The sequence below is a fragment of the Vombatus ursinus genome, unplaced genomic scaffold (genome assembly GCF_900497805.2).
Source record: "Vombatus ursinus unplaced genomic scaffold, bare-nosed wombat genome assembly UNPS02014818.1, whole genome shotgun sequence".
Taxonomy (NCBI): Eukaryota; Metazoa; Chordata; class Mammalia; order Diprotodontia; family Vombatidae; genus Vombatus; species Vombatus ursinus.
Window position 1 is genome coordinate 73,647,791 of NW_020954596.1, and position 26,238 is coordinate 73,674,028.

Sequence of the window (26,238 nt, forward strand, 5' to 3'; positions counted from 1 at the left end):
GGTAGAGGGATGGGACCTGAGGTTATTTTCTAAAAATTGACCTTAAAGCAAGTTCAGTGAACAATCTAATATTTGACCAGTAGCCTGTGTGGTAACTAGTACATATTTGTCCAGTAGTTGTGGTAGGAGCAGTGGTGATTTGTAGGTCCTGAAAATTCAGGCTCCTGGCTACTGGCCATGTGACTCTACACAAGTCATCTCACTTGTCAGTGCTCTAGGCAGTTTTCTAACAGTTGCAGAGAAGGTGGCAGTGACTTGCATGGCAGAGGGAGTTTCTTCACTCAGGAATTCCCTATACCAATGAAATCGTAGGTCCAATCCCTAATCTTCCTACATTATGACTGTTTGGTACATTTATCTGGTACAATTTATTGCTAATGATATACACCTCCACTTTGTATATGTTATTATGTTTCGCTAGTGTTACTTAGGAATGGAGTATACTTTGTAATAACTATAATATATTGAGCATCATTGTGCTTAATGAAAATGGAAAGAAAGGCGTGTAAGGTCAGTTACTCAAACAAATGTAAAAGTGACCTAAAGATGAATATGAGCAATATTTGGCAACTCCCTTTTGCTGGGATTGAGTTCTGAACTGGAATGAGAAAACTCAGGGTTCCTAGAGCAGAATACTAGGATCATTTGAATATATTTATGAAGCTCTAGATTAAACTAATGTTTCTAGAAGGCTATTAATTCTTTTGAATGAATTGGTCTAAACTTAGCATAGGAAGATGTTCATCTATATGCATAGAATGGACTTACGTCTTAAACAATATTCTGTCATCTTGTTATCATATTATATTCTGTAGTTTACAGAAGCATAGTGCAGTAGAAAGTGTCCCAGAAGGAAATGTAGGTTTTAAACTTAGCCCTGCCTTTTAATTCTGTGACTTAGGCAAGTCATTTTATTTCTCAGGATTTCAGTTTCCTTATCTGTAAAGGTCATTTGCAGCTGTAAATCTCATGATCAAGGGAACAGATGATATTCCTACTTAGTAGGATGAAGCTCTCTTCTATCATAAAAAATTAACTTCAATTGATTTGTGTTAACTTTTGATCATCCACTTAATTTTAAGTCTCAGTAAAACTCAAGAAAACCCACCATTTTCAATGATCCTAAACGAATTGCCACCCCCCTTCCTCTTACCCATTAGACTCTTGGATGGTCCCTACTGTGCTCATTGAATTGTCAAGATAATATGACACAGAGCCATCATCAGTGAATCTACTGCACATGTGATTCTTTTCTTTTTTCCTTAAAGCATTTGTGTATACTTCTTCACTAAAGTATTCCCCTGATGCCTTGTCTTGGTGTAGATGAGACTCCAAGTTCTTGCAGGCTGTGCTAGTGGACTGTAAGCTCTGGCAGATCCTAGTAACTTGGAAATACTTCAAGCAAAAGCCCAGTGATGCGCTGTTCATCTGTCCCCTAAAGACCATGCTAGCTAAGTTCAGAGAAGTTCATCACTAGGCTGGCCACAGGATTATGAATTTTTAGGTTATAGCAACTCTCAAAGATTGTCTAATCATTCATAAAGAAGCTATAATCTGAATCATTAGAAAGGAAGAATATCCACACAATGGAAATCACGCACCCTTGAAATACAGAGGTTTTATTTACTCACTTTCTCTTCCTTTACCAAGAGTTGTTTTCTTGTTTTGCTTATTTCAATCCCTCTCCCTTAATATTCTTGACTTTGTAACTCTGAGCTTCACCTTTTACTCAGAACTCTCCAGCTTTATGCACTTTAATAATTTAGCTAATAGTAAAACCATACCTACTTAGAGAATTTTAGAGCTGGAAAGGACTTTAGGGGTCAGATAGTTTAGTTCTCTCTTTTTAAATGTATGGAAACTGAGGCTTAGAGAGCTTAATGGACTGCATACAGCTAGAAAATGGCATAGCCAACATTCAAATTCAGGTCTCCTGAATTAAAGGGGAAATCAAAACCACTCTATCATAAGATAGCTACAGGCTTTAAGAGTGAACCCTAATCGCTTAGCAGACATAAGTTTTTAAAGCTGCAAAAGTTAATGATAAGCCAGGGTTGACCCCAAATGAGTTCTATTAGAATCTTCTCTATAGATTGTTAGGATATGGACAAAACACTTTGTCCTACTCCAACCTCATGGAGAGTCGTGGCTGCTGTCAATGCTCTCTTTGAGGTAGCTTTTGATTGAAGACAGTGCAAGTAATTGTAGGACTGCTTTTGTGGCGAATTTAGAGGCTCAAGTCCTATAGTCATTTACAAAACTTTCCTTGATGCTTAGAATTCCAATTTTTCTACATTTCTCATATAAATATACTCACAGTGTCTACTACCATGTTGAGAGGGTACATTTATTTCAACAAGCACATCTTAATTACTTACTGTGTGCCAGGTATGATTCTAGGTGATGAGAAAAAGACAAAAATGAAACAATCCCTGCCTCCAAGAAACTTCTTGGGGTCAAGGTGGGGCAGTAGGAAATCCCCTTGAAGGGAAATAGGGGCCAAGATGGTAGAATACAGGCAGCAACTCAGCTGAACTCTCCCAACATTCCTCTCTAAACAACTTTAAAATAAGGCCTCAAATCAAATTCTGGAGTGGCAACACCAACCAAAGGTTGGGGTAAGACATTTCTCAGCCCAAGACAACTTAGGAGGTTGGCAGGAGAGGTCTGTGACACCAGCTGTGTCAATACCAGCAGCAGGCTTTAGAGTAAGGCAGCCCAGAGACAGCCCTGTTTGACACCTTTGCTCTAGGCCTTCTCTGATTCTCACGATAAATATGACTTTTCTCCTTTGCACCTCATAAAATACTTTGCTTTAGATGTCTGTATTCATTTATTATTAATTTTAAAAAAAAGTTATGGTTATCTGTATGTAGCAAGGTTGAGTGAGCCTTTTGAGGCCATTCAAGAAACACACATTCAGAGTTCCTCTAGAAACTTCTGAGGACTCCAGGGACAATGTAACTTATTGTTCAGGCCTTAGAGGATGAACTTCAAGTCAAAATAGTGACCCAGGGTGCTCTAGGATGATGTTAATAGGATCTTGGTACCCTGAGTTCCATGAAAGCAATAATGAGCTGGGGGTTCTACATCTAATACAAGGCTTCTAATTTGTGGCCCTTTTTGGCTCCAGCTTTCCAAATAACAAGTTGTGACTGTCAGTGAGGGATGTCAAAAGACAGGTCTTCCCTATCCCACAGATCTTATTCATGTGTTGTCTAAGACTAGGGTGACTTAACTAGGGGAACCTGTGCTGGGGCCTCTAACCTTTTTTGTCTCCTTCTTTATGTTTTCTTTCCTTAATAGGTCAGCACTGTCAGTGGTGGAAAGAGAAGGCTGATGCCAAGGGCAATGGCAATCAGAGTGGTTGTTTTTGTAGCAGTAGTGGGAGCAGACTGGCAGTAAGGAAAGTGGCAGTGGGGGAGAAAGAGAAGATGCTATAAAGATGATACTATTTGTTGCTTGACCAAATTGTGCTCAGTAGAGGTAATATGTAAAGTGGCTAATTAGCAGCTTTGCAAAAACTGTTTATATCCCCTCTACCTCAAAAGGCTTAAATATTTGGATTCCAACTAATTGTACTAGTAGTGATGAGTTACTAAATTCTGTTTCAATCAGTCTATGATTCTTTATTTGCTTAGTATCCCTTTTTCTGTGTGGAATAAACACACTATTCCTTATGTGATTCATGTTTATACACCGGGTACCTTTTATTTTTACTTTTAACTCCTTCTTTGGGGAAACTCTACACTAGAGTGCCCGACATTATTATTGTAATTAGTAACATTCTTTGGAAAGCTGAGGTGGTTGTGAGAAGCCAATGAATGTGTGAACTGAGACTCCAGTCCTCCTGTTGAAAACTAAAGTTTTACCTAGAACTTAACATTCTGCAAATCACAGAAGCAAGAAAAGGCCAATGGAGGTGCACATTGCCAGCACTGATACTCTCAGTTGAGTAGGGCCTAGCTACGCCACTGTGCTGGATCAATATGTTTTATGTCCTAGCTTATAAGCTCTGTCAGGTCAGAAACCACGTCTTAGCTAAATCTTGTATTTCTCCCAGGGCCTAACACAGTGTTCTATACATGATTAAAAAATACATGTTACATTGAATTAAAATATATGTACATACATTTTATAGCAATTATTATGGGCACATACCCCAAGGAGGACAAAAATAGGAAGATCCTATATACACCAAAATATTTACAGCACCTTCAATGCAAAGATAGGAAAAACGAGGATGAAGAAAAATATATTGGAAAGTATGGTTCAGTACAAAGAAATTAGAGAAGTCAAAGATTTGTAAATTATATGGAAAACTCATACCTCTATATCGTGAATACTTAAAAAAATTCATAGATACCAGACATGGTGAGCCCCAAAATCACAAAGAATAAAACTGATGACTCATTATTGATACTGTCGTTATCCTTGAGTTGGCTGTCTGTGCACTGGCAAAATATTAACTTGTACAAAATACAATTATAACTTATTATAAAGAGGAAGAAAGAATAGCAATGAGAAAAAGATATGAAGTACAATTAAGATTTCACTTGGAATTATTTGAACAAACTATTGAAAATAAAAACACGGGAAATGGACTACATAAATGACATTAACACCAATTATAATCATTTTATACAGAAGTTAAACCAATATAAATTAATTTCTAAAACACAGAGACCAAAATAGTCCAGAAAATGCTTTAATTAATAAACATTTGACTTAACTACAAATTAGAGACAGATAGTTACCAAAGGCAACATCAGGTTACAAAGGTAACTCCTTTGTAAAATCTTAAGCAGCAGCATGATGGACAATTAAGAGAAATATCATCTCTATATATCATATAGAAGATCTCTATATATCATATATCATTCTATATGATATATATCATCTCTATATATCATATATCATTCTTTATATCATAAAGAAGCAATGGAAGATAAAACCAGTTTAAAGGAAGCTTGGCAAGAGATCCAACTAAGTAAAGTTATCTCAAGGACATTCAAAGATGAAAATGGAAAGAGGAATACAAGCAGATGATAAATTTTTATCAGAAAGTATTTGTGGAAATCGTGTTGACAAACTTTCAAAAAATCAAGGATAATGGAACTACCACAGTTGGACCCTAGCATCACAGTGCTTGAGGTGCTTAGAGAGGATGTAGAAATGGTACTAAAAAGAAAAAAGATGGATAAGGCAACCAGACTGAAACAAGTATATCATCACGAAGGTGATACAGTTGTAAGGGCATTGAAGGGCAGATATACAATGTATTGGAAAGAAACAAATATACCAAAGGTACTGAAAAAATCAGACCTTGTTAACATCCAAAATAAAAAGTCAATTATTACTGCCCTATACATCTACTCTCCCATCTATTCAAAATCTTTATGAAGGTCAATTTTACATAAGTTGAGGGTATTGTTAATGAGGGTATTAATGGGAAACAGTATGTCCCTGTTTTATGCCTCGCTTGATGTTTATTATCAGAGGATAATACAACAAGGGTATTTCTGTTGTTACATCTTCTAAGGAATCTTAAATGCATTTGGCCCTATGATAGAATAGATTCAGCACAGACTGGGTTGAGGAGGGATTCCCCACGGATGGGGATGTCTTCCAAATACTCCTATTTGCATATGACATATTGTTTGCAGCAAGTGCCAAGACATCACAGAGTCTCCTGGAACAGATCTGTATTCACTCAAAGAAGTTTGTCTGATCCATCTACAAAGCAAAGTCTAATGGATGAAGAAATCGATATTGGAAGACAATACAGGTGGAAAATCATCTGGGCCCAAATTTGAGCAAGAGAAGAGCAGGCTACATTGCTTTGGAAAACTGCAAAACACTTACACTAACCTCAAACTTCCCATAACTGGCAAAGACCCATCTTTTCATTACAAACATTTTACTGGTGCTGCTGAATGGAACACCACTGCTTCAGAACTAAAAATGGCCATAATACAAAGGGCAGTGGAAAGGCTTATGTTGGATAAGAACAGTATATAACATATAACCAATGAAGAATAAGAGTAGAGGATGTCATCAAGGAATTGTCTGGCAAGAAGAGAAGATGGGCTGGTCATGTGATAAAAGTGAAGGACAGCAAGTAGATGACCAGAGTGTTTCACTGGTGCTGTAAGATGTTGGGAGAAAGCAAGGAAGACCTGTGGCCTCTTGGGTAGACTTCCTTCCCCACTCTCTCCTCTTTTCCTTCCTCTTTCATGGACAAGTATAATCCAGGATGGGCAGACCCTGAAGGGGTTGAGAAGTAACTCCTGAGAATTAGAAGTAACTCCTGAATTGAGGAAATTACAGATCCATTTGAATGTAAGAGTATTTGTAGCAACCATTTGTAGCAATGAACTGGAAGCTATGTAGTTACCTACAGATTAAAATTATGGCAAATGGATGTATTGGAATATTATTATGCTTTAAGAAATTACTATGGTGGCAGCTAGGTGGTACAGTGGATAGAGCACTGGCCCTGAAGTCAGGAGGACCTGAGTTCAAATCCAGCCTCAGACCAAACACTTGACACTAGCTGTGTGACCCTGGGCAAGTCACTTAACCCCAATTGCCTAATCAAGAAATAAATAAATTAAAAAAAAAAGAAATTACTATGAAGGATATAGAAAAGATGGGAAGATTTGATGTAGTGAATAGAATACTAGACTTGGCATTAGGAAGACCTGAGTTTAGATCCTGCCTAGCTAGTAAGTGTTTAAGGCAGGATCTAAACTCAGGTCTTAGGCAAGTCACTGATCCTGTAATAGTCTACACACAAGGATCATGTGTGACTAGGACGCACAGTGAAGTGGTACATTTGGAACCTAGGACAAGGGCTCATATGTGGAGGGAAAACTCATACATTCATGGCTGCTGATGAATTCTGGTGATATCATTGTGCTTTTCTTATTGGGTCTGCTCCCCAGTGGTTCTAGGTGGTATCTAGTCTCTGCCAGGGGTATAGTCTCTTCTAAGTATGTGGTCTCTGTAGCATGTGCATGCCTTACTTCCTATTGGTGTCTTGTAGTTTCTGATTACTGGTGCTCTACTGGCCTTGTGGTTATTGCCATGTAAGGCACTCCTTGGCACAAGGCTTTGGAATTTCTGCTTCCAGATTTGAACTTCAGCTGGTGTCTTCAAATGAGCTGTTTTTCACTGGGAGAGGTGGTCAGCTTTCTGTCCTTTCTCTTTTGGTCAATGCCCAGAGGCTTCACGATAAGGCTGTTTTAGAAAAGTAAAAGCCAAGCACACCCAGTCATCTGACTAAGGAGGAAGACTTGATCAGCTTTTTTACTATAGGTGTGGAGGCAATGTTGTTTCTGTTTCAGGGTAGAATTGGATGTTTCCTCTTCAGAAGGGGGTTCCCTGCCCAGGCACTAACCTTTTTGGAAAACAGAACCATTCGCCTCAGTTAATTTGTGCCTTCAGACTTGTCTATTGTTATTATTTTTATTATTATTAATCTTCCTATTTCCTGTTCATCTGAGGGCAGATTCACTATCAGGAGTCTCCCAACCTGATTTAGGATCAGAAAGTCCTTTTAGCTCCCTGATTAATTTCTTCATAGGGATTCTCTTCCTTCAAACTCATTTTAACATGGATCTACTATAGAATCCTCACCAAACTGTGTGGCTTTACCAAATACACCTTTTAAGAGCCCTCAAATCCATTTGGTCTCTTATGCAAATGAATGGAAGAAGAAAAAGTCTCAAGAATAAGCTAGGCCTGGGGGCTTCCTACCTTCATCTTGACATGTGTTCTACAGGTGGAAAATCTAGGCTTTGAGTAGGCCCTAAAATGGTACAAGAAGAGAATAGGCAGTCTTTCACAGATGATTTTCTAGAAGGGATAAAAATGTTATAGTCAGACAATACACTGAAAAATATTGAGATTATGAGATGCCACCAAGCTGATTATTTCTTGACTCTAGAAAAAGGATTTGATTCAGTAGATTAAAATACTGTTTGCAGGCTTTTCTCCAACAAGGTGTGGTAATCCTGATGTTAAAATCATATAAGATACCTTGAAATACATAACAATCGAGGTAACTGTGTGTGACATCTTTAATTTGCAAAGATTCTTTCTCAGGGTGTTTGCCACTGTCATAGAGGAGGTCCAGTCAAGAGTTCAAATGAAAAGCAGATGTCCTGTGGATGACAAGATTTTTCCAGATGCTCTTGTTTGTAGGTGGCATTGCAGTGATTTCATTAAGCCCCAAGCCATTACACAGAACCTCATAGATTAGATCTATAATCACCTTAAAAGAGTTTGGCCTAATTATCCATTCAGGAAAAAGGGAGGCTGAATGGTACAATGGAAAGGGTTGGATTTAAAGTCAGAGGACCTGAGTTTGAATCTTGGTTTTGAAAGTTAATACCACTATCACTTTGGGCAAGACGTTTAATCCCAGTCTCTTTATCTCTAAAATGAGGGACTTATATTGGATGATTCTTAGAGTACCTTCTAGAACAAAACCTATGATTTTATGAACAACAAACTGAAGTATGCCTGTTGTCCACAGTAGGGCAGCCTAGCTAACACTGGGCCTACAGTCAGGAAAATCTGAGTTCATATCAGGCATCAGACACATACTCGCTGTGTGATCCTGGGCAAGTCACTTAATTCTGTCTGCCTCGGTTTCCTCATCTGTAAAATAAGCTGGAAAAGGAAATGGCAAGCTGCTCCAGTATCTTTACCAAGAAAACCCCAAATGGGGTCACAAAAAGTCAGACATGACTGAAACAACTGAACAGCAACATTGTCCATAGTATAGTATGCAGGGCCAACTAGGTGGTGTAATGGATAGAGTGCCCGTCCTTGAGTCAGGAGGACTTGAGTTCAAATGTGACCTCAGATGATACTCACTAGCTTTGTGACCCTGGGCAAGTCACTTAACGCCAACTGCCTCTCCAAAAAAACAAAAACAAAAACAAAAAACCCAAAAAAGAAAAAGGGAAATCCTACTTCCATGGACCCTCTCTACCTGGGGGCAGCTAGGTGGCACAGTGGATAGAGCTCCGGCCTTGGAGTCAGGAGGACCTGAGTTCAAATCTGACCTCAGATACATAACACTTACTAGCTGTGTAACTCTGGGAAAGTCATTTAACCTGGATTGCCTTATCAAAATGCAAAAACAAAAAAACAAACAAGCATACTATAATGTGCAATAAGGTAGATAACTGATTGAATTGGCCCATCAGTGTCTTGTCTAGATATTGTGGATAGACATTGAACTAGGCCCATTGAATAGGAGGAAGAAGCTAGGCTAGATTGTTTTCGGGACATTTGGCAATATTTTTAATAACCCCAAACTTTTCCCAGCAACAAAGACTCATTTTTTAAAACATGAATAATATTCCAGTGATATGATAAGGCTACAAGTCAAGGGATGCTAAAATCTCCAAATAATTAAAATTCTGTGGCACCCAATGGACAATGAAGAGGTGCGGAGTGAGTACAAGGAAGCTGCATCATCTTATCAGTGAAGAATTACACAGGAAAGATGGGTAACATTAAAACATTAAAGAATGACTGGAAAGGAAGAGAGAAGAGTAACCAGTGGACAGTGGTCTCCATCCAGAAGAGTTGTAGCACTTAGAGTAGACTGTCTGTGGAGGATATATAGGAGGACACAAGCATGAATAACACAAGAGGAGGAGGAATAGATAGGTCATAAGTTGTATTGTTGGAAAGAATAAACATTTCTGAAATTAAAAATCCTTCAATGCCTTTAAGAATGAAAACTTCCAAGGTATTATATTTATACAAGATAATAATTTTTAAAATGTCTCAATGATTTAGAATTACAGATCTCTCCCAGCTCAAATTCAATTGGAAGTATAAAAAGAGAGAGTGAGGATGCTAAATTGGATTTTTTTGCGTAGAGAAGCAACATGGTATAATGGAAAGATCAGAAGATGTCGGCTCAAAATCTGGCATCAACAATTACTAGCTATGTGATCGTGGACACATTGGTTAGCTTCTTTGAATTTTAGTTTAATTATCTGGGAAATGGGGATATTTGTATTATCTACCTTCCAAGGTTGTCATAAGAAAAGCACTTTGTAAAACTAAAAGTGATGTATTAATATATTGTTATTATTTGTACAATTTACTTCTACCACTTCAAATGCATTGTATGGAAAGGAAAAAAGGCAAAAAAACCCCAAACTTACCAGAGACACTATCCTTTCATTTAGATGTATGTATTCTTGAGAATATGGCTTGCTAAACTTGCTGTCATATTCAACATTAGCAAGTTTAAAGCTGATGTGGTAATAGAAAGGTGTTTTACCTGTGAAGTAGAGAGGGAAACATTAGTATATCTTTTTGTATCTATTTACTATTCCCATTGAAGAAACGGCATGTGAAATAGAAGTTGAGTGCCCAGAAAATGTTGATATAGCTTTGGCAGAGAAGTGGTTTCTCTCAAAAAATTGTAATCTATTTAATAATGTGTTCAGGATATTTTTAAAAATGAAAAATTTAAAAATTATATATATCAGAATTCAAGTTTGTCACATAAGAATGCAATGCCACATTACCTATATTTCCATAATAATCAAACAAGCATTTATTAACCACCTTTTCTATGTCAGGCACTCTACTAGGTACTAGGGATGCAAAGAAAAAGAATGAAACAATGCCTACTTGCAAGGAGCTTATATTATAACAAAAGAGACAACAAAGACATAGATATGTACATATAGAATAAATATAAAGAGAACAAATACAAATAAATAGAAAGTTGTTATATAGAAGTTAGCTTGAGAGGAGCTCTCTAGCTGTTGAAATCAGGGAATGCTTCATGTAAGGAACACTTCATATAAGGACTTCATGTAAGGGATACATTCCAGGCTTGGATGACAGCCAGTGAAAAGGCCCACACAGACAGAAAATGGAGTGTTTACTGTGAGGAACAGTCAGTCAGTCAACAATCATTTATTAAGTGCCTACTAGGTACTGTACTAAGCACTGGGGATAGAAAGAAAGGCAAAAAGCTTTTGTCTAGTGGGAGAAACAATATGCAAACAATTAAATAAAAGCAAGGTATATAAAGAAATGTGATATGTAAAGAAGGCACAACAGTAATATGCAGAATATTGCAGAATATAGGGGAAAATAATACACAATGAGGTGATAAAGATAAGATTGGGGTAAGTTTATGAAAGGTTTTAAGAGCTCAACAGAGGATTTATCTGTGATCCTAGTGTCGCCAGGGATCCCATTAGGCTGTAGGCTCCTTGAGAGCTTAGACTGACTTTTATATTTCTTTGTATCCTCAGTGCTTAGCACAGTGCCTGGCACATAGTAGCCACTTAAATGTTTATTGACTTACTGAATGACTACTGGAATTGATTGAGCAGGTGAGTGAAATGGTCTCACTTTTGTTAAAGGAAAATCCTTTTGGCAATGAGGATGGACTACCGGCAAGGAAATCAATCAGGAAGCCATTACAATAATCTATGTCAGAGGTGATGAGGGCCTGAACTAAGGTGGTAGCTGTGTGAATAGAGATAACTGGTAGGGTATGAAAGATATTGTGGAGTATTTACTAGCTGTGTGATCCTGGGCAAGTCACTCAAATGCTGTCTGTCTCAGTTTCCACATTTGTAAAAATGGGGATAATAATAATCTACCTCCCAGAATTGTTGTGAAGATAAAATAATATTTGTAAGGCATATTGCAAACTTTAAAATACTACATAAATGTTAGGTATTGTTATCATTGATTGTTGTTATCATTGTGGGGGTAGAAATGGCAAGATTTGGCAATTGATTAGATATATGGCATGAGGGAGAGTGAGGGGTTGGAGATAACACCAGTGTTACAAACTTGGGAGACTGGAAGAATTCCTTTGATAAAAATAAAAAAGTTTAGAAGATGGCTGGATTTGGGGGGGAAGATAATCAGTAGTTGAACTCAACCGGGTCAGTCTGCCCAGATGGTTTACCATGGTGTGGCCATTGCACGTGCTACAACTTCTTGGAGCCACAGGTGAGAGAGGTGAGTGAATCAGATGAATACCAAAGGTAGATGAGCAGTCCTGAAAAGGGCTCAACAACCCCTCACACCAGAGAGAGTATAGGGAGAGAAAAGCAGAGGGCCTAGGACAGAACTTTGGAGAACATTCACGATTAGGAAGAGGATGAACTGGATGATGAACCAGCAAAGGACATTGAGAAGGAGCTATTAGGTAAAAGAGAACAAGGAGACAGCAGTGTCTTGAATAACCGGAGAGGAGAGAGTATATACAAAGAGAAAGTGGTTGACAGCAACAAATGCAGCAGATATGTCGAGAAAGATGAGGACTGACAAAAGATCATCAGATTTATCAATTAAGAGATCATTGGCAATCTTAGAGCAATTTCACTTGAATGATGTCAGTAGCCAGATTGTATTTAAAAAAAAAATCTGCTCTTGAGAAATTTACATTCTATCATGGGTAACAACAGGTACATATATAAATATAATACAGATTTCTAATTCTAAGATTATAGTTGGGAATGGAGAACCAGAAAACCCTGTTTTTTTTTAAAGGTTATAAAATCCCAAATAATGGTGCTGAGTTTGTGTCATCCAAAAGAGGAGTGTCCAACTAAGAATGCTTTTCTATGATGTCAGAACATCTTGATTGAAAGTATAAATCCAGTTAATCATATAGACATTTTGTCTACCCAGTGCCAAATATTCAAATTTGTGAAGATTTTAGATGATTGTTTCGACTTTTTCACTGTTTGCCCAGATGTTTTGGCTTTGCATAGACAGCCTCAGGATGAATTCCCACTAGGAGTCTCCAGCCACTTTTTAAAAGATGGGTTAGGAAGCTAGGAATTAGGAAGCAACTCCTCAGTTATTCTTAATAGTTTTAGGCTGCACTGTACTTGTTCCTACAAGTCTGTAGTGATTTAAAAAAATCTTAATTTAATTTTCTTTAAGGAATTATACAGATATCCTAATGGTGTAGTTAAAATCAGGAGTGTTGTTTTTCTTAAGATAAGATTTACAAGTAGCTTAATCTCTAAAGTTAAAAATTTTCCATAATAAGGTATTACTGAGCCCATAAATTATCTAATTCATAGGTTAGATTATGTTAACACAAATAGTTTCACCAAAGAAATCTCTTTTGTGACCCTTAACATAAATTTGCACATAAAGCATTGCTATAGAGTAAACTAAATATAGTATTTCTATACATTTTTAATGTATCTTTATTCTTTCTACTACCTTAGACTATAAGATGCTTGGAGTCCTATTCTTGTTATAGAATCCCAAAAAGACAGAAAAGACAGAACTGGAAGAGACACCACCAAAAATCATCTAACCTAACTTTTTCATTTTATGAATGAGGGAACAATCCTAGAGAGGTTAAATAATTCAAACAAGGTCATGCAGTTAGTGGGAGGTCTAGGAATAAAATATAGGCCTTCCATTTCCTAGTCTAGTGTTCTTTTCACTCACTCTTCCTCTCTCCAATCTCTTTTATTATTTCTTCTGTTTTGTTTTGTACAACAAATCAGAATGATTGTCCTTAATCAGTGCTTTGAGGGATTATGCTTTTTTAGCAACTTGGGGAGGTATGGAGAAGGCAATGACCTTGCCTAGTTGGTATCAAAAAGTACCAAAGTCGTAATTTATAATGCATGCATGTATACACACTTGCATAATACATACACATATATACATATATACATTCAGTAACTTCCTGCACTCCCATCCAAGACAAAGTGGGTGGAACTGACCTTGTCCTATTCCTCTTATTTTCTCCCTCAAAAATAACCTTGATGTTCACTGTAACTTGATTTCACTTGTATAAAATGTGGAGGTGGAAAGCAAGGACATGGTGTGATTTGCTCTGCCCACCTCCAAAAACCAAGTATTCCTTGTTATGCACAGGGTTGGTGCTCAAAAAATATTATTGCCTATTTGACTAAAGTGAACTGTGGTAGAAGGAAAGTCATATATGTGTGGAAAGTTTTATTTTACTGAGAACTAGCCTGTAAAGTGTGTGTGTGTGTGTGTGTGTGTGTGTGTGTGTGTGTGTGTGTGTGTGTGTATAAGAAGGGGTTGGTCTATTGACTATATTTAATAATTGACTGGTGATGATGACATTTTGAAATAATATATGAATTTCATTTTTAAAGAAACAAATTTTTAGTAACATTGGTTCGTTTCTCAGTTTGATTAAAACTGGTTCAATCAATTCTTGGTTCAATCAATTAACGAGTAGCACCTACTAGGACAGGTGCTATGCTAAGTACTTGGAGATACAAAGACAAAAAATGGAAACAATCCTTATATTAAGGACTTTATATTCCATGGGAGGTGGTATAATAGTGGGAAGAGCACTGGACCTGGAGTCAGGAGACTTTGAGTCCAACTTTGGTCTTACATCCTTACTAGCTGTGTGACCTTGAGCAACTCAGTCTTTATTTGCCTCCGTTTTCTTATCTGTAAAATGGGGTTAATAACAGGACCTACCTCACAGGATTGTTGTGAGGATCAAATGAGATAATAACTGTAGAAAGCACTTAGCACAATGCCTGAAACATTGCAGGTGCTATATAAATGTGCATTCCCTTCCTTTCTTTGGGATGTAGGGAAGACTACATAATAATATATATGTTCAGTTGTGCCTGACTCCGTGATCCTATTTGGGGTTTTCTTGGCAAAAATAATAGAATGGTTCACCGTTTTCCTTCTCCAGCTCATTTTACAGATGAGAAAATTAAGGTAAACAAGATTAAGTGACTTGCCCAGGGTCACAAAGCTGAGGCCAGATTTGAACTCTATCCACTTCGCCATCTAGCCTCCCCATATGTACTGAATACAAAATAAAACAAGGATGTTAAATGCAATCTAGTTAGGGAAGATTGAAGGAAAACTAATAATGAGAGGTTTTATAAAACATTTTACATATCATGTCTCATTTGATCCTTACAACAACAACCCTGTGAGATGGTTGTTATTATTTCTGTTTTCTGGATGAAAAAACTCAGGGACAAAGAAATTAAATGATTTGCTCTTTATCATATAGCTAGGTAGAAAATCTGGGACTCATATATCTCTTCCAATTCCAATCCAGTATATTTTGCACTACACTAAAATCTATACATTTAAAAAAATCAAAAGAAACATGGTGTAATGGAATGAACTCAGGACATGGAGACTGGAAAGATCTGGCTATGAAGTCCTTCTTAGGTATGTCAACATACTCCTGGTTGTTAGAACTAAAAAGCCAACTCCTATATTTGTCCCTTCTCCAGGTATAATACCCTACCTTTCCTCAATTTGGGAAGATCTATAAAACAAAATATTGAATATTTTTTTCTATCCCAAGAGATTTTTTTCTATCCCACTTTTTGCTTGTCTCTAGAGGAGCCTTTGCAAAGCTCTTGAAGAAGCAATGGGACATATTTATTAAAAAATTCTCTCAGAACAAGGAAAAAAAAGGAGTAAATCCTTGAAGTTTGCTTCTGAGAGAGAAAAAAAATTGAGACTGTCATTTAAGACACTTTATTTATCTTCAACCTACCTTTCCAGATTTGTCTCCTTCTACTTCTTTCCTTATTCTATGTACCACTTCATACACACACACACACACACACACACACACACACACACCACACACACACACACACACACAGATGTTTTCTTCGTTAAAATGTAAGTTCCTTCAGGATGGGGACAGTTTTGCTTTTTCTTTGTATGGGAAATGCTTATTGATTAAACTAGTGTGTTTACTCCAAGTTGAGTTCATTCAGCAATGATTTAACCTCTTGGATTAAATAGCCACTGAGGTTTCTTCCAACTCAAATTCTGTAATTTTTTGATTCTCAATGAGGCCTTCTCTAATATTTCCAACTAGAAGTAATCTTATTCACCTCTGAATTTCTACTGAATTTTATATACCTTCTAATTGTATTTTCACATTCTTCCTCCCATAATAGTTGTTTTTGTACATATGTTCTCTTCCCTATTAGAATGTAAATTGCATAAATATAGGTGATAATTTTTTTATCTCCCCAGTGCCTAGCACAATGTCTTGAATGGATTAAATTGTTTAAATATATGTTAGATTAATGGAAGAATTCTGGAGGACATAACTGGTAGCCTAAGTTCTGCTCAAATTGATCTTGTCAACTACCTTTCTCTCCCACATTTTCCAAAGCTCCTAGCTTCTTCAAGGGCCTGTGATAAAAGCTTAAAAATTTCAAAGATAGAAAGAGAAATATCCTTAACATAATATCTCTCCAGATCTGAGAATCAGAGTAAATCCACGAGAGTATGAGGCCTGATACAATGGACACTCACCATAGACCACAAAGTAAACAATGACTCCAATGACTGCTGCTACGATTATGACCACCAAGATAATCAGAGCAATTTTCCCAGATCTTGTGAGTTTCATGTCTGTGTCCAACTCTATCCTGTGCAAAAGGGATAAAAACACATATACAAGTATAAGCAAAGGATCACCAATGAGTGAATACTAACTTTGGCATTTAGAATAAAGGCTTATTTTTTTTTTTTTTGGTGAGGCAATTGGGTTTAAGTGACTTGCCCAGAGTCACACAGCTAGTGAGTGTTATGTGTCTGAGGTCAGATTTGAACTCAGGTCCTCCTGACCCCAAGGCCAGAGCTCTATCCACTGTGCCACCTACCTGCCCCAAGGCTTATTCTTTTTCTCATATAATTTTTACTGTGTAGTCAGTGGATGAGTATAATTGAAAACTAGAGGGCATATATCCGAGAAGTAGAATAAGATATATAGATAAGGATAATGGGTAGGCAGTCTTGAGTATTACAATGGTACCCATAATGTTAAAAGATACAAAGGAAGACCTCTAGCAAGCAGGGTATCATTGCTGTTGTTGTTTTTATTTTTGTTTTGACCTTGACAAGAGTTGCACAATATGAATATTATAGATGGGTTGTGATATGCACTGACAGAAGGAGTGTCCACATTGATGAAATCACAGATCCACTGTGATATTAAAATATAATACACTGGCACCTTGTTCTAATCCAATCCAGTTCAATTCTTTCTCCACACCTCTGACATACATTCCCTTCTAAGAATTCACAAAACTGTCACTTTATTTTGGCTTCTTATTGCTTCTTACTTAGACCATTGTTGCAGCCTCCAAACTAGACTCTGAGCTTTTAGTTTTACCTTTTCTGACCATTGAAAATATGTTGTTCAAGGTACCTAATGCTTGTACCTAATGCTTATATTTCTAAATTAATTCTTTAAGGATAGTGAAAATACTAGAAATGAGACAATGGGAGGACTGGTTGGAAGAACTGAAAATATTTAGCCTAAAGAAGAGGACCTTCCTCTCCCCACCGGGGACTGAAGGGCAAACAGAAAAGAAATTAGGCTTGTTTTGAAAAGGGAAGAATTAGAAAGATTTTTGCTTTCCTAAGAGGAAAACTTTCCTAATATTTAGAGCTGGCCAATCATAGAATGGGCCCTCTCTTTAAGGGAAAAGTTGTTGACTACTTGTCAGGGAAGCTGCAAAGCAGATTCCTCCTCAGGTATGGACCAAAATAGATAGCTTCAGGGCCTTCCAATTCTAAGCTAGCGGGATTTCTTCTTTTTTTTTTTTTAGTTATGTTTTTAATTGATTTCATTAAATATTTCCCAATTACATGCAAAATTTTTTAACATTCATTTTTTATGATTTTGAGTTCTGAATTTTCTCCCTCCCTCCTACCCCTCCCCCTTTCTTGAGAAGGCAAGCAATTTGATATTGATTATACATGTGAAGTCATGCAAAACATATTTCCAGATTAGCATGTTGCAAAAGAAAACACTAACTAAAATAATAAAATAAAGAAACATAAAAAAGTTTAAGAAGTATACTTCAATCAGAGTTCATCAGTCCTTTGGAGGTGGACAGCATTTTTCATCCTTGGTCCTTTGGAACCACCTTGGATTATTTTACTGATCAGAATAGTTACGTCTTTTATAGTCAGTCACCTTTACGTTATTGATATTCCCATGTACAATGTTCTCCTGGTTTTTCTAATTTCATTTTGCATCAGTTTATATGTCTTCCCAGGTTTTTCTGAAACTATCCTGTTCATCATTTCCTATAGCACAATAGTATTCTATCACAATCATATATTACAATTTGTTCAGCCATTCACCAATTAATGGGCATCTCCTCAATTTCCAACTCTTTGCCACCACAAAAAGAGCTGCTATAAATATTTTTCTGCAAGTAAGTACTTTCCCCTTTTCTTTGATCTCGTTGGGATACAGAACTAGTAGTAGTATTGCTGGGTCAAAAGATATGCAGTTTTATAGCTCTTTGGGTATAGTTCCAAATTGTTTGCCAGAATGTTTTGACTCCTATTCATTTCTTTTGACCATTTATCCGCTGGGGAATGGCTCTTATTTTTATAAATGTCATTCAGTTTCCTATATATTTGAGAAATGAGACCTTTATTAGAGAAATGATGTAGATTCCCCCCCCCCCCCCAGTTTCCTATTTTACTTCTAATTCTGTCTGGATTAGTTTTGTTTGTGGAAAAACTTTTTAATTTCATGTGATCAAAATTATCCATTGACTTCCTGTGATACTCTCTATTTCTTGTTTGGTCATAAACTTTTCCCTTATCCATAGACATGACAGGTACATTTTCCCATGCTGCCCTAATTTACTTACGATATCACCTTTTATGTCTAAATCTTGTACCCATTTTGACCTTATCTTGGTATATGATATGAGAGGTTGGTTTGTGCCTGGTTTCTGCCAAAATGCTTTCCAGTTTTCCTAGCAATTTTTGTCAGATATTAAGTTTTTATTCCAAAAGCTTGGATATTTGGGTTTATCACATATTAGATTACTAAGGTCATTTACTGCTGTATATTGTGTACCTAATCTGTTCTGCTGATCTACCACTCTAAATCTTCGCCAGTACCAGGTTATTTTGATGATTACCACTTTGTAATATAGTTTGAAATCTGGAACTGAGAGGCTGCCTTCCTTCACATTCTTTTTTTATTGATTCCCTTGATATTCTTGACCTTTTGTTCTTCAAGATGAATTGTCGTTTTTTTCTGCCTCTATAAAATAGTTTTTTGGTAGTTAGGTTGATAGAGCAGCTAGATTGCACAGTGGATAGAGTGCTGGGGCTGGAGTCACGAAGACTCATCTTCTTGAGTTCAAATTTGACCCTGAACACCTACAAACTGTAACCCTGGGCAAGTCACTTAACCTTGTTTGCCTCAGTTTTTTCATCTGTAAAATAAACTGGAGAAGGAAATGACAAACCAGTATCTTTGCCAAGAATTCAGTATCTTTGCCAAGAAACCCCAAAAGAGGTCACAAAGAGTTGGACATGACTGAAAAAATGACTGAACTGAAGGTTTGATTATTACAGCACTGCATAAGTAAATTACCTTACGTAGAAGAATCATTTTTATTAGATTGGCTCAGCCTATGTATGAGCAACGAATATTTCTCCAATTGTTTAGATCTGTCTTTATTTACGTGAAAAGTGTTTTGTAATTGTGTTCATATAGCCCCTGGGTTTGTCTTGGCAGAGAAACTACCAAGCATTTTATATTGTCTACAATTATTTTAAATGGAATGTCTCTTCCTGGTTAGTTTTGTTGGTGGTATATAGAAATGCTTATGATTTATGTGAGTTTATTTGACATCCTGCAACTTTGCTAAAGTTGTTAACTGTTTCAACTAATATTTTTTTAGTTGATTCTCTAGCGTTCTCTAAGTAGGCTATCATATCATTTGCATAGAGTGATAGTTTTGTTTCCTCATTACCTATTTTTATTTCTTCAATTTCTTTTTCTTGTCTTACTGCTGTAACTAGCATTTCTAGTACAATATTAAATAGTAGTGGTAATAATGGACATCCTTGCTTCACTCCTAATCTTATTAGAAAGACTTCTAGCTTATCCCCGTTACAGATAATGCTTGTTGATGTTTTTAGATAGATACTACTTATCATTTTAGGGGGCAGCTAGGTGGCACAGTAGTGGTGAGGAGGACCTGAATTTAAATCTGGCCTCAGACTCCAGCTGTGTGATCTTGGGCAAGTCAGTTAGCCTTATTTGCCTCAGTTTCCTCATCTATAAAATGAGCAGGAGAAGGAAATGCCAAATCACTCTGGAATTTTTACCAAGAAAACCCCAAATTGGATCATAAAAGTCAGAAACAACTAATCAACAAAACAACAACTGAACATTTTGATGAAAGTTCCATCTATTCCCATGCTTTCTATTGTTTTTAGTAGGAATGGGTGTTTTATTTTGTCAAAGGCTTTGTCTAGGTCAGTTATTATTTTTTTTCCAACCAGATATTTCACATTTTCTTCCATTTTTTCATTTTTTTCTTTTAAAAAATTGTTTCTTGATGCTTTGTTGAGTCATTAGCTTCCACTTGCCCAATTCTAATTTTTAAGGAATTATTTTCTTCAGTGAGTTTTTGTACCTCTTTTTCCATTTGAATGATTATGCTTTTTAAGAAGTTATTTATGTCAGCCAATTTTTGTATCTCTCTTTCCATTTTGCCAATTCTGTTTTATAAGGTGCTATTCAGTGTATTTTGTTCCTCTTTTTTTTTTATACCAAACTATTAATTATCTTTTCATGATTTTCTTCCTTCATCTCATTTCTTTACCCATTTTTTCCTGTACAACTCTTACTTGATTTTGAAAATCATTTTAGCTCTTCCATGAGTTTTTGTTGGGCTTGTGTCTAATTCACATTTGTTTTTCCTTTGAGGTTTGCTTGTAGCTGTTTTGACATCATTGTCTTCTTCTGAGTTTGTGTCTTGATCTTCTCTGTCACCATAGAAACTTTTTATGATCAGGTTCTTTTTTTATTGTTTGCTCATTTTTCAGTCCTATTTCTTGATTTTGAACTTTATGTTAACGTTGGGTTCTGTTTCCAGAACATGTGGGTGGAGGTGGAGAGGCTATGTTTCAAGCTTCAGGATTTTTCACTTTTTTTGGAAGTTTTTGGTGCTTCCAAAGTGTTATGACCTGGGGGACATTTGGTCACTGCTCTCCTGGTCTGCACTCTGGTCCTTACCCAGAAAGGGATCCTGGTCTCTTAGGATCAGAAGTAATATTGTTCCTTAGGGTCCCTGATTGCTTGTGCCACAAAACTGCTACTCAAGGCTCCCTTTCCCTCTTGACTGAAAGTGTCCCTGTCTGCCCTTGAACCGTGCCCCAGAAGTGGATTTAGGCAATGGATTTGCCAAATAGTGTCTGATTTTGCATCCAGTGTTAGTATAGGGGTCTCTAGTAATTTCTTCCTGAACAATTGCCAGGACCCCTTATCATTTCTGACTTTAGAGCTCCCAAAGTTGCTGCTGCTTCTGTTACCATCACCTAGCCCCACCACTGGTTTTTCACTCACATAGGTTCAGGACCATCCTACAACCCCATGTCACAGATCTTTCTTTCTGATTTCTTAAGTTGTCTTGGTCTGGAAGACCATATCATTCTGACCTTTTGTCGGCTTTGCCATTCCGGAATTTGATTTGAGGCATTATTTTATAGTTATTTGGAGGAGAATGTTGGGAGAACTCAGCTTAGTGCTTTCTCTACTCTGCCATATTGGCTCCACACCCAGAAGTTGGGATTTCTATATCAATAGGAGGCTTATAGTTTTAGAAATTTTGTTATTATTATTCATTATTGAATGGGAAATTTCGAGGAAATCTGTTAACATTGATAAGAAAGATGTTAAAAAAAAAGAGCATCATGGTCAAGAATACTCTCAGCATGACATTATCTTGGTTACATTGTGATGATCAGTTCAATTCCACAAACATTTAAGTGCCTCCTAGGTATGTTAGGTTCTGGGGATATAAGAACAAAACCAAACAATGCCTCCTCTAAAGAACTTTATTTACAAAATGATGAGTGATGACCCTTAGATCAGAATGGTCCTTTAAACTCTTAATGATTAAGACTTTCCATGAATGTTCTCTTTTTATTCCAATTTTCCTAGATCATTTTGTTTGGATATCTCTTTTAAATGTCTGCCATTTCTAAAGTATGGGGAAGTATAATGGCAGAAGAGTTTATTCTATGATATTTAGAACACTGCTCAAGGCAAATTTTAAATGAGTAGCAAAATGACCTGTTTCAAACTGTTAATTTTGCAGTGTATTTTAGTAGAAAAAGAACACTAATTCTGGAGTTCTGAGTTCATATATCACCTATTATAATTACTACCTGGATGGCCTTGAGCATTTTCTCTCCTGGGACCTCAGTTTTCTCATAAAATGAGAGGTTTGGAATAAATGGTCTCTGAAGTCATTTCCAGCTTTAGGTCTTGGAATGGGAGGTGTCACAATACGATTTGATTTTTGTTTCCTGATTTACTTTGTTATTTACTATTGAGGCAGTTTGTAGGCTATAATAATATAACAGAATTATTTTTAAGTTGGTCAGAAACAAAATCTCAATATTAGATTGTATTTAAAAACCAAATTAATTTTATGGAATGAAGCTGGTGTTGGCCTATGTCTATTTTCTGATGAGCTGTTTGGAGTATGAAGAGGTGACTGAAAGACTAGCTTAAATTTATATATAATTTTATAGTTTATAAAGCACATTGAAAGTTTCTCTTTAAAATCCACTCTATTCAGAGCTAAAATTATTAAGTTAGAAAGTGGTTCTAGTAACCTGATTTGTTTGCAAGGACTCAGCCAACTTACTTAAGTCCTGAAAAGACCCTAGAAGATAACCTAAGGCTCCCCTTCAAAAGATGCTCTCTTCTTAACCTCATACTGTCCACCTTCTCTAAAACAAGATATCAAACCAGAAAAAAACACTAGCTTAAACTACTTGTTTTCAAGAAAAAAAAAGTTTCTGTGTTTTTTCTTCTGACCAGCCAGGTACCTAGCTTTTCAGCACTGTCCTTTGTTATGTAAAATGTTCTTACTCTTCATAAGTACAAAATTGACTAGCTTAGAAGTCATAATCTTTTCTATCTGTGTTTCCATAGAAACTCTTATCCCATCACCTTGATTCTCAGACAAAAATACTATTTCAGCAACATAGCACTGCAGTGGGAAGGAAGAATATCCTTTGCTTTCAATTCCAATGCAAATTAAACCTCTTATCAATATAAAAAAATAAATGAAAGATCACAGGTCTTATTTTCTTGGAAGTTAAGTAACACACATACAGGACCCAAGAATTTGTTTGTCTGTCTGCCTGTATATCTACTTACACAATACCCTTCCATAAGAAGATCTTCAGAATTCTTATGTAACAATGTTTTAATCTAAATGCATGTACAGATTTCTATTTCAGCCATCATTCTAAAGTGGTAGAAATATTTTTGTCCATTAAGCATCTACTACTGGAGGTACAAAAAGAGGTAAAGATAGGTCTCTCCCTCATGCAGCTCACAGTCTAATGGCAGAGACAATAAGCAAATAAATACATACAAAGAAAGCTATATATGTAAGATAAATAATTCACAGAAGGAAGGCACTGGAATTAAGAGGGGTTAGGGAAGGCTTCCTGTAGAAGATGAGGTTCTAGTTGGGACTTAAAGGAATCCAAAGTGATCAGTAGTGGGAGCAGAGGAGGGAGAACATTCCAGGCATGGGGGACAGTCAGAGAAAATGGCTGAAATCTAAAATGCAGAAAAAACCTTGAAGATGTTCCAAATTACAGATTTATGATTTTTCATCAATTTCCCTTTTCTGCTGTCACTGTTTATAAAATCAAAGTAAATCAATTCCATTAGCCCTCCTTGTGCAATTCTTATTATAACCCACCTGTTTTGCAAAATGGTCCATGGCTGTTCTTGCTGCTGAAGTTGTCCCTTTGCCATCATCCTCTCCTATGTTTTACAATGCTGTCGTCTTTGTCCTATTTAGCTTGCAAGGTTCTGTGTCTTTTATGTGTTTTATGGTAATGATAATAATACTGCTGCTTAGCATTTATATGACTTTTCATCTTCAAAGTTCATGCCTAACATTAACTAATTAATTTTATGTTAGTAAAATACCAAATGCATTTATGTCACTCCATAAATAATAAGTGATTGTGTGAAAAAAAAAACTGGAGGCAAAATTTGAAAATCTGAGTCTTTATGTGGAATGAATCAGGACTATCAGCTTTGGAACCACAGTCAACCTCTCCCTGTTTCCAAAAAGAGTGAAGCTTCTTTTAAGATTTAAATGAATTTGAAGAGCTAGTTTTTCTTCTTGACATTTCCTTTTTTCACCCTTTCTAGTTCACTTCTTTGCCATTCCTCAGAATGCTAATCTCTTCCATTCCTTGACCTCCCATTAAAATTTGAGAGTTTCCCAAATCTCCTTCCTTCTCTTTTACTTTATGTGTCATTCTTCATGCCTTCTTTAAAATGTTGCTTTTGTCCTAATTCTAGCCCTTAGCAAAGATTTTTTTAATTCATTGAAATTCAGTTGTGCATTTAAAAAAAATTATCTTTAGATTATCAGTAGTTTTCTTCTGTTCAACATCCTGGTTCTTGGCAGCCAGTTTGGTGAGGATGAATACAGGATTACATATATGTGTGCTTGGGAGCCTTGAGCTGGGAGAATTTACTAGGAGCTAGAAGGTGGTGCTAAGTAAGAATCTAGTTGGTCTTCTTAAGGAAAGGACTTTGTGGGAATGGGGGAAATATCCACCCATTGCTTTAAATGGTGAGACTCTGCTCTGTTAGCTGGTTTAATAAAAGTAGTAATCCACTTATACTTCTTCCATACAAGTGTGGATGGGGAGGGAACCAAATAAAAAAAAAATTAAGATTAGGGAAAGGATAACTATAGCTTTTTTTTTTTTTTACCATGTAGGACTCTGTTAATCCTTATTCATATTAAGTTATCCTCTCTTGAAATCATATTTCCAAGCTCACTTTAGATTCCAAGTCTTTACTTTTGCTCCTTTCCATTTATTCAAACCCACCTATCCTCCAAGGACCATTTCAAATCCTGTCTCTTTATGAGACTTTCCCCAACCCCTAGGTCCATATTGATTTCCTGTTTCTATGAATTCCTCTAATATTTATTGATTACATTTACTCACTTTATGTGAATGGGTTTTATCTTTGGTTGTAAGTTCCCAGAGGGTCTAGGAACTGTTTTTCTTTTGTTATCTTTCTCAGTGTCTAGAACAGTATGCAGACTTGTGATTTCATTGGTGGAAGGAGCTTTTAGTATGGAAAATATCACTAATGTACACATATATAGCAGGCACTAACTAAATTCACATAGAATCAAATTGTCTTTAGACTGATTCTTGTTATAGTTATGACATTTCCCTTCAACTCAGAAGTAATCCCACTTGTTCTTCTTACAGTTTTTGTAACTCATTTATCCCATTATACAGTACATACACTCTGAACTTCATGAGCCCTTGGAGAGAGCTCAAGTTAGTTTTTTTGGTAGCTCTAGGGTGAATACTAGCTGTGCCTAGTAGCAAAAATGTCTGAATTGCCAGATTCCAGAAATTCTATGTTGTCATTCATTTTAGTCAATTATCAAGCATTTATTAAGAACCTATCATATATGTCAATGTCCACATAGGTCACAAAGTAATCTAAGGCACAGGTCTATGTCATTCCCCTACTCAACAGTTTTCAGTTGTTCTTTATTGTTTTTATGCATTCAGCCCTATTCTCTTTCTTAAGCTCCAGTCTTGAATCACCAACTGCCTTTTGAACACCTCAAACTTGATGACCTGTAGGCATCTCAAATTCAACACGTCCAAAACAGAACTCTACCCAAACTCTTCCTTCTTCCAAACTATTCTATTACTGTTGATAATATCTGTTGAGGATATCACTATCTTCCTAGTGACCCAGACTCAGCCTTGGTGTTATCTTCAACTTCTCACTTGTACATACTATCTGTTGTTGGATCTTGTCATTTCTACCTTTACAATGTTTCTTCTATACATCCTGTTTTCTACTCAACTACTATTCTAGTACAAGCCCATATCACCTTTTACCTGGGTTACTGAAACAGTCTTCTAACTGGTTTCTCTGATTCAAGTCTCTCCCTATTCCAACCTATCCTTAACTCAGCTGCCAGAGGGATTTTCCTTAAGTGCACATCTGATCGTATATCCCCCTTACCCCTCTGTCCCACCCCTACTCAATATAATCCAGTGGCATCTCTTCAGAACTAAATATAAAAATACATATTTGGCATTTAAAGCCTTTTACAACCTAACTCCTTCCTACTTGTC

At 36.5% G+C, this 26,238-nt stretch overlaps 1 protein-coding gene across 1 annotated transcript in view; it reads right to left on the bottom strand.

Annotated features, from left to right (window-relative positions):
- Nucleotides 1-23,857, bottom strand: part of LOC114023436 (transmembrane protease serine 11C-like) — a 111,480-nt gene extending 87,623 nt beyond the window's left edge. Inside the window, exons 1-3 of the mRNA XM_027836061.1 lie at nt 23,802-23,857; nt 16,336-16,451; nt 10,197-10,315 (exon numbers count right to left, since the gene is read on the bottom strand). Of these exons, the coding sequence (XP_027691862.1) occupies nt 10,197-10,315; nt 16,336-16,451; nt 23,802-23,857 (291 nt within the window). The remainder of the gene's footprint in view (nt 1-10,196; nt 10,316-16,335; nt 16,452-23,801) is intronic.
- Between the last annotated feature and the right edge of the window lie 2,381 nt (nt 23,858-26,238).